This window comes from Neovison vison, chromosome 8, assembly GCF_020171115.1.
Source record: "Neovison vison isolate M4711 chromosome 8, ASM_NN_V1, whole genome shotgun sequence".
Taxonomy (NCBI): Eukaryota; Metazoa; Chordata; class Mammalia; order Carnivora; family Mustelidae; genus Neogale; species Neogale vison.
In genome coordinates this window covers 58,941,592-58,956,570 of record NC_058098.1, presented here as the reverse complement: position 1 = coordinate 58,956,570, position 14,979 = coordinate 58,941,592, and the positions used below count along the sequence as shown (strand labels likewise).

Genomic DNA, 14,979 nt, shown 5'->3' with positions numbered 1-14,979 from the left:
AGGCCATGGCAACCTCCTCAGGTTTCTAAACCCTGCTTGTTGCACAGCCGCATTCCAAAAGTTGGGAGAGCCCAAGGCTGTTCTTTGCTCGGTGCTGCCTGTACAGGTAAGGACCCAAGTCCTGACGTCACACTTGCTTGGGGCTCCACCCTTCAGGTCTGTACTAACTGAGTTTATAGCCCCAGGCAAGGCACAACCCTCATTGGCTTTGAAGTCCACCTTGAGTTTAAAGGACAGTAATAAACTACCCCTTTTGTGAAACAGCAAGGGTAGGTGAGCTCACGTCTGTATCGTGTGATGAGCTCATCTGTAGCTGAGTTCTGTATAATTATAAGGTGTAGTTAGTAGTTATTATTATTTCAAAATATTTTTTTCCATTTCAATCAGTGACAGAGGTGGTTCCTAAGAGGCAAGACCATGTATCTCTGAACCAGCTGACAGCAGAGGTGACAAATCCAGCGTTAGAATTCATCCTTTGTGTTCAAAAGGAGTGTGAGGCCCCAGGGAATTCCTTTGAACTGCCATTCCAGTATTGTCCCCTAGGTCACCTGGTACACAAATACGTACAGTAAAATACTGCTACTTCGCTCGCAATCTTTTTGTTTCTTTTGTTTACAGGTTTAAGCAGTTTGGTTTCTTTGCTGGGGACATCCACAGATCTCAGCATATTCCTGAATTGTCTGTCATCAAATCTCCAAACATTTGTCTTCCAGGTACAAAACGGTGCTTTTTTTTTTTTTTTAAGGGAAGAAGGGGCTGTTGAACATTCTAGCTATGTTTTAGGACCAGTGCCCATGCCCTGAAGAAGTGAAAGAGTTTTCTCTGGCCAGAAATGTGTCAAGGCTGGTGCGGGTGTGAACGATAGGGAAGTGGTGTCTCACTCCCTCCTGCAGCAAGGCAGGAATCAGAGGCTGGCACACACAGGTGTGTGTTTGTGGGTGAGCGCATGCGCTTGGGTGAGCGTGTGTGGCCTCAGCTGTGTGTACAAGTGAGTAGATGAGTGCAGGTGCCAGTGGATGAGCATGTGTGTGCAGATGAGCATGGGTGAGTGCAAGCGAGCACGAGTGTGGGGTGACCATCAGTGTGCCAGTGAGTGTGTGTCAGGGCGGGTGAGCATGTGCATGCAGGTGAGCGTGGATGAGTGCCAGAGTGTCTAGAAGGAAGAGGGATTTTGTCCTTTAGGGGAAAACAGTGTTGGTCTGGGTATTTTGCGGAACCATCCAAGTGGCGGGCTTGATTTCACAAAATCAGAGATGTATCGTTTTAGATACAGACGGGCTTGGTCCTTCTGGTCGACTTGAAACTCGGGCGTTACTTGAATAGGGCATTGCTCTGGCTTGGTTGTCCCCATCCTTGGTCTCGGCAGCTGCACTGTGAGAGCTGAGAGTACTTTCAGAGAAAAGCCACAGCACCCTTGCTCAGTGGTGCCTTGGGGATGGTGGGTGAGGTGCTGGGGGCTGTGCATTAAAACCTAGACCCAAACAAGGCAGCCCAAGGCTGCCCCGCCTTGAGGCATTGTCCCCCAAAGCTGAGGCAGTCAGGAAAGGCCTTGATGAGGGAGGTGGGATTTAAACAAGATGTAGAAGGTGAATAGGATTAAAACAATCTAAGAAAGGGAACAATGTTTACACGAGACTGGCAAGAGCAGAATGAACATATGGGAAAATGGAGGACCATTTACGGAAGAAGCAGACATCTCTGGAGCAAAGAGCTAAGGCTTGGAGGGCCTGTGCTGGAAACACGACTTTGGGCTTTCTCTGTTAAGCCTCCAGTCACATTTCTTTCTCTCCTTCCTGCCCTACCTGTTCCTGTCTGCATGCCTGTCCTCCCCATCGAGAAAAGGCACAGGTAAATCTAAGGCCACAAAGACATCAGGTGACAGTACGGTTGCACACTTTAGAGATAAACCAGAAAACTTTGCAGGAGGGAGCTTGAAAGTCAGTTCCAGCCCTCGGCAGGTGTCTGTTTCCATCCTTTGCTTCTGGATGATAATCCTTCCAGATGCTATATGGCTTTGATCTCTCCTCGTTGGGCTTTGGCAAAGCCCACTGGTAACAGTGTAAGTGTGTCTCCGGTTGTGTTGCTGTGGAGACAGGTGTTCATTTGACAGCTTCACCCATAGACGCTTTCAAGCCCCTGTTCCTTGTTTTGGGTATTTTCCCCACCTCTGACTTGAACCAAGATGAGCCCAGTAATGCCAATCCTACCTCGAAGCAGCCCAAGAGGCTTGCCCTATTTTAGACCATGTAACCCTCAGTGTTTCCCCAGACTCCACCCCCATATCTTCAGCCTTCACAAATGAGGCATGCTAGAAAAATGGTATTTTTGTAATCATGCCTTTGAAGGACTTGTTTTTGTACAACAGCTTGGCTGACAAAAAACAGACTATTGTCAATAAAATACTCAGACTGTGAAAATGTAAGCCCTGAGGCATGTCGGAGATGACTAATGGCTCCAGTGGCCAGCATCTGGCAGTGTCAGCAGAGGAAGCCGGCCCGCTGGGTCACGGGTAGGCTCTCCCAGTTCTCAGGGCGGTTGCAGCCCAGCAGCAGTTTCTGAACAAGGGAGCCTGAAGTGCCACGTGGGTGGTGAGCAGAGGAATGCGCCACAGCATTCAGGATTTACGTTTGAACCCTTGTGCAGCGTGCTGGTCACCCAGGGCTACTTCTCTCCAGGCTTTTCAAAAGTGTCCTTGTGTGTGTTGAGTGGGGCTTCTCCCAGGGGCCCTGAGTTAGGTGGGCAGAAGCACCAACAGGGGGACTGGGCGCCCAGAGGGCAAGGGTTCCGCTCCTGGATGGGGTCCACCAGCTTCCAGAGCCCGGAGCACTCACAGTGGGCAGAAGAAGGAGCAGCAGAGATGAAAAAGGGTGCTCCCTCATTTCTCACCAGTCTCAACATCTCCTCAGAGACTTGCAGTCGAGCCCCATGTGTGGTCCCCATACACGATGAGACTTAGGAAGCCTTTAGGGGCATTCGTTCCAACACATACCCGCAAGATTCATAGGATCCTGTGGGTTTGTAATCCAGAGCAAGTGCGGCCCAAGGCGACTCAGTCTTTGTGGAGTTCACAGTCCCCCGTATAGTGCCACTCAGGCTGTCCGCTGGCTGCCCGGGTGGAACCTTCTGGGCCTCAGGTCATGCACACAGCGTGGTGGCCAGCTTCGTGCTTTCCAAAATCAGCACCCTTCCTTTCCTTACTATGGGCTCCTGAGCCGCATTTGCACGCTCTCAGACTTGCCCAGCACACAGCAGCCAGCAGCTCTCTTGGTGGCAACTGCCCGATGGGCCGAGCGAGGCTGCCTGCGGGAGTCCTCTCCTGGGCTTCACAAATGACCGCTTTTGAAAAACCGTGTGGGATCCAAACAAGAAATGTAGGCCAGTTTCCCACCTCTTTCCTTCTCTCCACCAACTTCAAGGGTTCTGCCCTGGAATCATCTCTGCAGGAGATGCGGGGAGACCAGAACTAGGCTAGTGTGCCTCTGCCTCCCTTCCCGCCTGGGCCCCGTGGGAGCGTCTGTGCGTGGCAACTGTGATCTGTGGCACGTGATCTTCCTGATTTTGTCATAAACCCCAGCATTTTTTTCCTCACAAAAACGGAATAGCCAAGCAGAAGCAAAGAAGAGTTTATCAGATTGGCTGCCGGCTTCCAGCTAAGATGGAATTTCCTTCTCACGGCCGTGAGCAAAGCCATGACTCTGTGCCACAGAGATAGTTTCGGTAAGTCAGAGAATACAAGACATTTTGAAATTAAAAATGTTATTACAGCATAGCTATTATCTGTGTTCTACATAGAATCCAGTCACCTTCTTTTCACCTTTTTTTAAAAAGATTTTATTTATTTATTTTTGCAAGAGGGAAGAGAGAGAGAGCACAAAGGGGGAGAAGGAATAGGAGAGGGAGAAGCAGGCCCCCTGCTGAGCAGGGCTTGATCCCGGGAACCTGGGATCAGGACCTGAGCCGAAGGCAGGCGCTCAATGGACTAAGCCACCCAGCCTCCCCTCTTTTCACCTTTTTTTGTAAAATACAACATAGACATAGAAAGCCACGATAATTGTTTTTTAATGGCATCATGATAGTCCATCAAACAGTCTAACCAAGCTTCCCTTTCCCGCTCCATCGTGGTTGGATGCATAAGAATCCTCCTCTTGTTTTTGAATTGTGTGCTTGGGTGTTTTTAGAAAAGCACCCAGGGAGCCGACTGAGATGGGGGGGAAAATGGGTTCTTTGGGGGACCCAAATTTAAATTCCATGAATAGGGATTGATACAGTCACCATTGTATGGAAAGAGCGGAAAGAGCGAAGTGTAGCATCCATTGCAAACTATCTGGTCCAATAGGCAGACCAGTATTGCCAATGCTCTGGAACTCTTTCGAGGGTGGCTGTTGTCAGCTGCCAGGTAGGGGACACCCACTAGTAATGAGACTCTCCCATTTCATGGAATCCAAAATGATTCTGCTGTATGCTAATGCTCTCCCAGAGCAAAGTGATGGAGCAGAGCTCATGTGCTGGGCTCATGATAAGAAACCCAGCCCTGAAGCTGTTGCCCCCGACCCTACCACTCACCCTCTTCGGACCTCCCTATGGTGTCCAAAAATGTATTTACACTGGGTTTTCCTCTTTACACAGTTAAGTGGGCCAGGGATTATTGATCAGGCTTATTCCAGACATCCCATCCCACCCAGATCCATCAGGCAAAAACAAACATTATATAAGGTTTTGAAACGGACAAAAGTTTGTTGTAAATGGACCAAAAAGCCTTTGAAATAGGCAGTTTCAGCACACCCTTCTGAGTTATCTCCAACCTTTCATTGTGTTTGAGTTACTTTACAGCTCTCTATATTGTATCAATAATAATGCAAATGATTCTCCCCAAGGGAAGTGCAGACTAACGTGTCAGGATTGCAGCCTTGAGGACAGATCTGTGGGCATCTTTGTGTACATTCTTTACCGTCTATTCATGTTCAGTGCTTAGAATTCTCCTTTGAACCAGTTGGCAACATTTTATCATCTTCCTCTTTAATAAATGACTTACCCGAGATCTTTGACACATGTTCATTTTATATCTGTAGAGAGCCCTGGTTTTACCTTCATTAAGAAAGTATCTTTTAATGATAGCCATAAGCCAGATCCCCCCCCCCAACCCTGCCTCACTTTTCAGCTGAACATTAATTATCCGTCTTTCCTGGAAGACCAAAGACCTTGGGATTTGGATCGTTCAGCTGAGTCACGTGCCCTCCTGTCGCTCCTACACTATCTCCTTGACAGCTGCCCTTGCAGGCCTGCCAGGCTCTCTTCCCTGCTTCCCTCGGCAGGAGGCTGCAACAGGGGAAAAGCAGCGCTACATTTCCAGCCTCCCATCCGCAGCTGGCTCCCTCCCGTACTCTGCCTCCTCGTCTCCTCCCAGCCTATCCCTTACTGCCCCGTATGCCAACCACGGGGCGCTGAGGGGCACATTCTCTAGCTCTGGGAATGATACCTCTTTCTCTGTCAGATTTGTTTTTCTCCCACCTCACACTAGATGGGTTCTAAGTTCCCTCTCAAGGCCAGGCTATTTAGCTATCTGTGCTTTCTGTCCAAAAGCCACCTTGCTGGGGTTCATGGGTTTAGAATGCCTGCCCAGGATCCCCCAGGATCTGCTACAGGTGTGAGAAGGCCCCACTACACAGGAATGAAAAGCCTCAGAAAAGTTGGTAGTTTCAGAGTAATCTGCTTATTTGCCCATCTGTCTATCTAATTATTCATTTGGAGTTAATTCAATGTAGGCTCCTGGCATCTGTTCCATTTGCTGCTTTTGGAATTTGTGACTCATCTACTTCAGTCATGCATAGAAGAGGAAGAGGAAGACGACGACGTGGGAAATCTCAAGGAAATGCTACCAGATGACCAGTCTCTTGTCCAGCCACACCAGGACCCTTTCCACCCTCCAGATTCTTCACCAACTCAGGAGTATGAAAGCCCAAGTGTAGATCCACACCGAGTGACCCTGAAACACATGGGCCAGAGCCGATGTTCCGTGGGTGTGAGCAGTGTGGTTCTCAGGGTCCTGGGCTTCCTGGTGGATGCTGACACGGGCAATAAGGTACAGACACAGGGGCCCCCAGCTTCTGCAGTCTTTGCAAACAAAGTAAGAACTCTAACATGGTTAGGAAGCCCATAAAGATCACTTTGTACTGACAACAATACACAATTCTAGATTTGTCTTTGATTTGGGAGATTTTGCCAGAGGTGATTATAGTAGCTTATCCGTTGATCACTGGTCAGCTCAGGTTCATGGTGCATAGATAGGTCCCCAGCACACTCAGCGGTATGGAATATTTGAATGGCCTGGGTCTCGTCTTCCCACAGCTTACTAGGCATGGTTAGACTAACAGCTAACTGAACTAAGAGAGAAGCACTGAACACACCTCTGGTGTTTTGGATTTTGAAAAGATGGAATTGGGGTACATCCTGGAAGATATAAAAATGAGAATTGCTGGGGAGCCTAGGTGGCTGAATCTGTTCAGTGGCCAACTCTTGATTTCAACTCAGGCCGTGATCTCAGGGTCATGACATCAAGCCCCATGTCCAGTTCCGTGCCAAGCATGGAGGCTGCTTAAGATTCTCTCTCTCTGGGGCGCCTGGGTGGCTCAGTTGGTTGGGCGACTGCCTTCGGCTCAGGTCATGATCCCGGAGTCCCACGATCGAGTCCCACATCGGGCTCCCAGCTCCATGGGGAGAATGCTTGTCCCTCTGACCTTCTCCCCTCTCATACTCTCAAAAAAAAAAAAAAAAGATTCTCTCTCTCTCTCTGCCTTTCCCTCCTCTAACAAAAAAATAGATTCTCTCTGCCTCTCCCCATCTCAAAAAAAAAAAGAATTGCTATTTATCTAATACAAACTACATACCCTTTATATGAATTATCTCAAAGTCTTACAATCCTGCAGAGTATCTGCTCTTATCATTTTCATACCATGCTGAGTTCACTGAGGCTCAGAGAAGCTAAGTGACTTGCACAAAGACACAGCAAGTAAATAGTGGAACAGAGATCAGAGACCTGGCCTGCCTGATCTCCAGTCCATTCTTCTCCCACAACATGAGATCAGAGGAGGGTGATCCACGCCCCAAGGGGAATAGGACTCAGATTGCAGAGGTCAGAGAGGGGGATCCTCTCTGAGTGCCAGAAAGAGGAGCCAACCTGATGGAATAAGCAACTGAAACTCCTCTGTTGACTGAGGAAGCTGGCGGGGGGTGGGGGGGTGGAGAAAGGGGATGGTGTACCTGGAATTTAAAAAAAAAAAAAGTGACCTTAGTACTAATTTCTAAAACTTCTATAGACGTGTTTGGAAGTTTAGCCACTTTGCATAGTGTTTCTTCTGCACCCTCAAGTTTGGTCCTCTTTTGAGAAGATGAGGAGTTGAGTTGGGCAGGAGATTCAGACAGAGGCGTTGCCCTTCACCGGAATGAACAGTGGTCTTGCTCATGGAAATGAGTCACAGCCTGAAACTGTCCATGCCCTACAGTCCTCACAATAACCAGACCCTCCCAAGAACCTTTCCTTCCTGAACAAACCCTCATTCCAAATACTGCAGTGTGCAGAGAACCCTGTTAATTTTTTTTAATGAAGATTTATTTATTTTTTGAGAGACAGTGTAAGCAAGGGGAGGGGCTGAGGGAGAAGGAGAGAATCTATAAGCAGACTCCCCACTGAGTAGGGAGCTTGATATGGGGCTCAGTCCCAGGACCCTAAGATCATGACCTGAGCTGAAACCAAGAGTTGGACACTTATCCTACTGTGCCACCCAGGCGCCCCCAGGAATCTGTTACTGAGCACTACTTAGATGGAATGCCAAAAATTATGTAAGCAGGAGCAAAAGAAATGCCTCTCAGGTTTACAAATTCTGTCTTTGGTTTTTGTTTTCTTGGGGATTTATAAGAATCTTTAATCTGCTAACATATATTGTGATAGAGAATCAGATAGAGTATGTTTCCCAAACCTCTGTGATCATGGAAGTGTATTTGAGCATTCTGTACAGTTAGTGGTCTTTAAAGATTTTATTTATTTTTTTGACAGAAGGAGAAAGACAACGAGAGAGGGAATACAGGCAGGGGGAGTGGGAGAGGCAGAAGCAGGCTTTCCTCTGAGCAGAGAGCCTGATGCAGGGCTTGATCCCAGGACCCTGGGATCATGACCTGAGCCCAAGGCAGATGCTTAATGACTGAGCCACCCAGAAGCCCATGGTTTTTGTTTTCTTACAATAGTAAGTTCATATATCCAGGGGCCATTGATGCTGTTCGTGGAGTAGATTCAGATGTGTGTCCATAAATAAGAAACTCACCTCCCCTGAGAGTGTGTATGTGAAGCAGACATGACAGGCATAAAATAGGGATATAGTGACATACTGATCTCAAATCAGGGACCCAGCGTCAGGGGCAGGAAAGTGGGGGCCCCCTCAGGAGAGCAACAGCTGGAGACAGTTAGGGCATCATTCACAAGCTGGTACGTCAGGGCTGTTGGCAGAGAGGAGGCCCAGATAGACCCAGCTGGCCAGGCTGTGCCCAGCAGAATGTCTCTCCGGGCACTCTGACCCTCTGGACAATGTACCCTGTTCTTGCAACAGGGCCCCACAAGGGCTGGCCCGTACACTCTGGTGCATTTTATGGAACCCTGCCAGGACAAGCGATTGTGCTGGATGCTCAGATCCAAGTGTGTATATCTCTCCACTCACTGGTTGGGGAGATAGCTAAGACTGTAGACAATTTGACATGCCCCTTGGTCACCAGAGTAACTGGGAGTAAACTTTTACTTCTTGGGCCACAGTTGAAAGCTGGTGGAGAACAGACACTGTCAGCTCCTTGTGCTGGACATTTAAATGCACCCTTTCAACAACCCAATGAGATGTACCAACATTACCCCCATTTCACAAATAACATAACTGAGGCTCATGAAGGGTTGAGTAATATTTCCAGGGTCACCTTGCTATAATTGACAGAGTAGGGATTCAAACCTTCATAGATCTCTGTCCCTTCCTAGCACCCACCCTCTCCCCAGAAGATGCTACCATGTGCTCTAATTCCAAAAGCAATAACTTGGGAATAAATTAAAAATACCTTCGACTCTGATGATTTGGGAATGTAAGTGGGCAATTCTAGTACATAACTTCCTGGGTTCAAATGCCCTAATTTCCCTTCTTAGTTGACAACCTTGATTAGGTTGCTTAATTTATCTGTTCCTCAGCTTCCTTATCTACAAAATGGGAATAATAATATCTAATTCCATAGGACTATTATGAAGTTTAAATAAGTCAATGATTGCAAAATTCTTAGAACATAGTAAGACCCCATAATCATTAGTCATCATTATTATTTCTCCAAAGAAACTTAATCTGAGTCCCTTTCCATGACACTCCACCCAATCCCCTAGCAACTCCAAAGTTTGTTGCAGTGGGATTTGACCTATATTTAATTTTTGGAAACAGTAGAGAAAGACATTAAATACTTAATTGAACTACATAATAAAGCAATATAGGCAAATGAATGTCAGATAACCCAAAGTAATATGCATTAGAGATTAATTAAACCTGCTTCTGTTTATGCATGCCTGCTGAATTAGCTATAATGACTTAAACACTCTAACACTAAAAAGTTACACTCATCTAATTTTTATTGCATTTATCATTCAGCATTTGCACTCCTCATCAACAAAAAAGCACACCCTCTGTGTCCCATCTGCATTCATCTGCCACGAGTTAACAGCCCATTCAGCTGCACATCTGTGGCTTCCTCATTCTTTGAGCAATTTAGTGCTGCCCTGCACCTATGAAAACATCCAGAGTCAGCATTCTGGACTGCCGTTTCCATCTGTCACTCTTCTACACACCAGCAGCATTCAACATAGGAAGGTGCTCAGGAGTGTTTAAGAATAAAGTAAAAAAAAAAAATCACAGATACTAAATAAAGAATATTCTTTTAAAAACATACCACACGGAGGGTCACCTGGCTGGCTCAGTCTGTAGAGCACGTGAATCTTGATCTCAGGCTTTTGAGTTTGAACCCCACATTGGGTGTAGAGGTCACTTAAAAAAAAATTTAGAAATAAAAAATAAAAACAGACTATGCATTTTTCACTTTAGGGCATGTACTCAAGAATGAAAACATGGCAAAGATATTTAAAAGCAAGGGACTCTTGAGCTATAGGACAAAAGTCAAGACCAATTTTTTGAGAGAGAAGAAACACATCCTCTCATTGGGTGGTGATGGTTATTGTCAAATTTAGGGAGAAAGAGTGAGAAATACTTTCACTAGCCTTGCATTTGAAGTTGTCTTGTGTACATCTTTGTAAAATATATTCACTTATGGAAGGTGGAGGGGGTTATCTATGAAACCAGACCTAGAAAATATGTCTCTATCCATTTGAAAGTAATTATGTCCAAGGATATGCGAATCTCAGTACCATCAGAACTAAGGGAAAGAAAGCATAGTACCCTTGTTTCTCTGATAGGAAACCTTGCTCCGGCAAGTTAGATGGCTTATCCAAGAGCAGGCACTAAGCTAACATTAGAATCGGTGAATCTGGGCACCTGGGTGGCTCAGTGGGTTAAGCTGCTGCCTTCGGCTCAGCTCCCTCCTCTCTCTCTCTCTCTCTCTCTGCCTGCCTCTCCACCTACTTGCGATCTCTCTCTCTCTGTCAAATAAATAAATAAAAAATCTTAAAAAAAAATATGTTTAAAGAATCGGTGACTCTCTCAAATCTATTACTACCCAACTGATTGTTAATTTAACCAATGAGTCTTTTCATGGTTCCCCCCTGGCCCTTATCTATTGGTATACTTGATGAATGGTAGAGGGAGAGTCTATGTGGGAATTTGAGCCAAGAATGCAGGGATTGGTATCCATCTGGAAGACAGCCCAAGTGAATGAGCATTGCAACCACATGGAGCCTCTTAGACATTTCACAGGTTCCTTCTTGATTTTCACAATGAATCCACGTTCTCTCGTATCTTTAATGGAAGAGTGCTGGATTGATCTTAGCAACTCACAAACAACAGGCCCATTCTTTTTCCTAAAGAGAGCCCACCTGCCTCACCCCCCGTGGGCCCTCTTTCTTGCACCATCTCAGGTTTGAGATTCCTTCCTTGAAGTCTTCACCAGGCTCCGAGCATTCCTTAAAAAAATTAAGATCTCCCATAATATGAACAAATAAAGACAGAAGCTTCCACTTGAGATCCCATGGTGGGGTGAGGGCATGGTAGAAGAGTATAAATGGTGGGTCCTGCAACAGGAAATAACTTTTCTTTCTATCTTTGCCCTTTAAAACATTTCCCCCTTGCAGCTCATCCAGCTATTACTGGAGGACAAGGCCACAGGAAGCACAGTCAGACTCAGCCTTCCTGTGGGACAAGAAGCCCTGGTAACCCTAAAAGATGGACAAAAATTTGTAATTCACATATCAGATGTACCCCCAAAGCTCTGAAAATATTTTTTTTCTGGGAAAGCAGTGCTAATACATAAAATTATTTATTTGAATAGGACGTAAGAAAACATAGATTTTCCCTTTTAAAAATACATTAAATGCTAAAGTTTTTGTACTGATAAGAAGATTTTATGTACATAATAGAGGTAGCGTTGTCTATGGTGCGTTTATATGTATTTCAAGAAGTTCGTTTTGATGAATCATATAAACCGATTTGGAGAAAAACTTTTGCTTCTATCGCTTTTCTTCGGGGCCTTTCAGGTGTGTTTATCAGGAACTTAACAGAAGAGACATTTGAGGAATCTTTTTGGGAGTAGAGAAATAGATCTCTGGAGAAAGGTAAAGTCTGAAGAATACAAACTGATACAAGGAGTAGAAGGCCAGTGGTCCCAGTTTTCTTCCCCTTGGTAGTGCCTTGATTGAAATAGAATTTGTAGAAAGATCCCCTCAGGCAGTGAGGAACAGACAAAATGCAATTTGATACCGGCTGTTAGGCTTACACATTGGTCCATTGAGAACATTCTTAAAGGGAGGTCAAATTTTGAACCCAACTGTGTCTGCAGTAAATGGCGATGTCCTGCTTTGAATCACTTTTTATTCCTCTCTTTGTTGCAAAATCCTAAGAAATGCTGAAGCTAAGAATAGATCCTTGTTAAAACCAGACCGATTTTTATGTAACTGATTATAATATTTAAAAGGAATTTAACAATTCATGCTTAACATGATTTCTGGCATAAGTGGAGATAATGGAGAATATTTTATTGAGCTCATGTTATTTAAGAAATGAATTAAATTTCCCTAAATGCTTGGAAATTTTAAAGAAACACAAGAACTTTATGTTTCTAGATTCATTAAGAATTATTCATCTTTCTGGTTAAAGAAGTATCATTTTTCAAGGCCCTCTACTCCCACACTTAATATATTACCTCATTACTTAAGCTCTCTGAGAGTTGTTTGTCAAAGACTAACTCAAAGATATTCCTTTGCTCACTGTTCAGTGACCCTGCATATCATTTGTTTGCTCACATATAAGTGGAGGGGTAGGAGACTGAGTCAAGGAACAAAGGTAGCACCAGGATGTATCCGTCTGGGAACAGTGAATTTTGTTTGCATATTTGGGGGTAAACTGATTAGCTGAGAGCCAGCAGAGGACATAACGTCCTTGAAAAAGCCAACCAGAATTGAATTGCTTCTCTCTGGGGTTAGAAGTTAGGGTAGAGATGAGGGTGGATAGTAAGAAAGAGGAGTTAAAGGGGCTACTGGGACCCTCAAAGTGTTTCCAGGTCTTGGCTGGGGGGTGGCCATACAAGTGCGTTCACCTTGTGAAAATGCGTCACAAACATTATGATTTGATTTACTTTTCTGATATATGTTATGTGTGAAAATGTATTTTTAAAAATAGAGGGCATTGCACACATAATGGGGACTGTGTTAGAGGTTCCTGGTGGGAGAATGGCTAAGAAGCCTGCAAGATTTCAAGAGATAGTGAGCCAGGCTGGAAAGCCTCTGAGGCCAGTGAGCACCGATGTGAAAATGGGACTGCTCCACCATGTACATCTTCGTTTTTCCCTCTCAATCCACCTCCCTGATGAGCTGAGGCAGGAGACCGAGCAAGGAGACCAAGAATCTAACCACATCCTCCTCCCTCACTTCAGGCCTCAAGATCCAACACGGTTCTCAGCCAGGAGAGAGGAGAAATGTTTATCCTTAATAGAGTTTGACATTTGGATTATTACTCTGGATCAGACATTCTAATTACTCAACAGAGATGGTTCCTGTTTCATTCATGGCAAATTATACTCAGAGACTGAGATTGTCTTTGCCAATAATTTATTTAACAAAAATTCACTGAGGGAATTATAATTTATAATGATAATATGTCACAAGCCAGTAGCATCCAGGATAATGTCTCTTCAGGAGCCAATAAAGAAAGAACATACTCAAAACCAGTGATAGATTAATTACACTACTGTTCCACTCAAAGGTGAGATGAAAGAAAGTCCAAATCTAACTGAGGTGTACCGTTCCACAAGTTTGTTCTCAGAAGAGTCGGCTGAGCCAACCAAGAGCCTATGTCTTGGTTGGCTGAGCCAACCAAGAGCCAACCATAGGCTATGTCAGTGGCCAGCCCAGACTGAAAGCATTTTGTTGCTAGAACACAATGCTAGCAGAGCCGAGGGGCTGGTGTCGGCGGGGAAGAGGATCCCAATCATGGGGCCCCTGCATGTTGCTCTACTCCCTACAAGGAGTAGCCTCGCCACAGCAGGAGCTCATGTCCCAAGGTCTTCAAAGAGCTCTTTAGATCACCAAAGAGTAGCCTCGCCCAGATGGAACATTCTTGGTAAGTCTTTGCAAATTCTTAGTATTAAGGGTTTCCTCTCTATAAGCACTCAGTGCAGCAGCTTTGGGGGCATGCTTTTGACATGGTCACCCAACGTAAACCAAGTCACCGTTAGATCAAGACAACATCACTTAAACCATAAAGAAGTAGATGTGAAATCTATAGTTCTTATGATTGAAAGTTCCTGGTGGTCTATTATGTGAACATGAACATGAGCATAAATTAGGAGCACCCTCTGGCCCCTTCCCCAAACTTGGGTTTTTTTCCAAGAGCCAGAAATAATTCACAGAGCTGGTGACAAAGATTGTTTTCTGCTTGCACCGTCTATCACTTCACAATCTGGGCATGACAAACTAATCCTTAATGGCTTAAAACAGCCACACTGTGTGTATTATTCCTCATTGGTCCTCAGGTCACTTAGACAGCTATGCTGATCTGGGCTGGACCTCGTGAACCTCAACTGGGCTCACTCAGCCATCTGCCACAGAAGCAATAGTATTTTCTGAAATAGTCATTTGAAATAGAAATACTAATGACACCATGTACAAACAGAAACCTGCCCAGGGCCCATCACTAGTGTCAGTATGGTGCTTGCAGAAAGAGAAGCACATGAAATAGCCCATAGATCTTGGAACATAAAATTGCACCCACGATGATGTTGAATTTGAATCCACTCACCCTCTGGCAGCAGACAGATCTTACAAACACAGGTATTTGATCTACAATGTATGGCGATGTATTCTGAAATTAAATATTTGTCATGTATATTCTTTTACCAGGTATACTTTAAGCATCAAGGATCATCATGGAACCAAACAGGCAAATCCCTGCCCCTTCGGCCTTTATATTCCTGGTAGAAGACCCCAACACGGAACTAATTAACGAAAGTCTGATGTCTTAGGTAGTGATTGCCATTACTAGGTGTAATACTAAAAATAACATACAATAATGGGGATAGTGATGGGGAGACAGGTGTTACTTCTTATAGGGTTCTCAAACAAGGTCTCCTTTACAAGGTATAATTTGAAAAGAGATCTGAAGAAAGTAGAAAAAAGAAATTGTGATGATCTTTTAGAAGTGTGGGACAATGAATCACAGTCACTGAGTAACCCATGGTAGGGAGTCTAGGAGCAGAACTCACAAATCAGAGCACCCAAAGGTTTATAAACTCCAGGGAAGGGTGAGTCAG

The 14,979-nt window shown here is 45.1% G+C and overlaps 1 protein-coding gene across 1 annotated transcript in view; it reads left to right on the top strand.

Moving 5' to 3' along the window:
• Window positions 1–11,449, top strand: part of RFX8 (regulatory factor X8) — a 56,562-nt gene extending 45,113 nt beyond the window's left edge. The window contains exons 8-11 of the mRNA XM_044262422.1: window positions 619–713; window positions 3,603–3,717; window positions 5,763–6,079; window positions 11,309–11,449. Coding sequence (XP_044118357.1) covers window positions 619–713; window positions 3,603–3,717; window positions 5,763–6,079; window positions 11,309–11,449 — 668 coding nt within the window. The remainder of the gene's footprint in view (window positions 1–618; window positions 714–3,602; window positions 3,718–5,762; window positions 6,080–11,308) is intronic.
• Window positions 11,450–14,979: the final 3,530 nt, after the last annotated feature.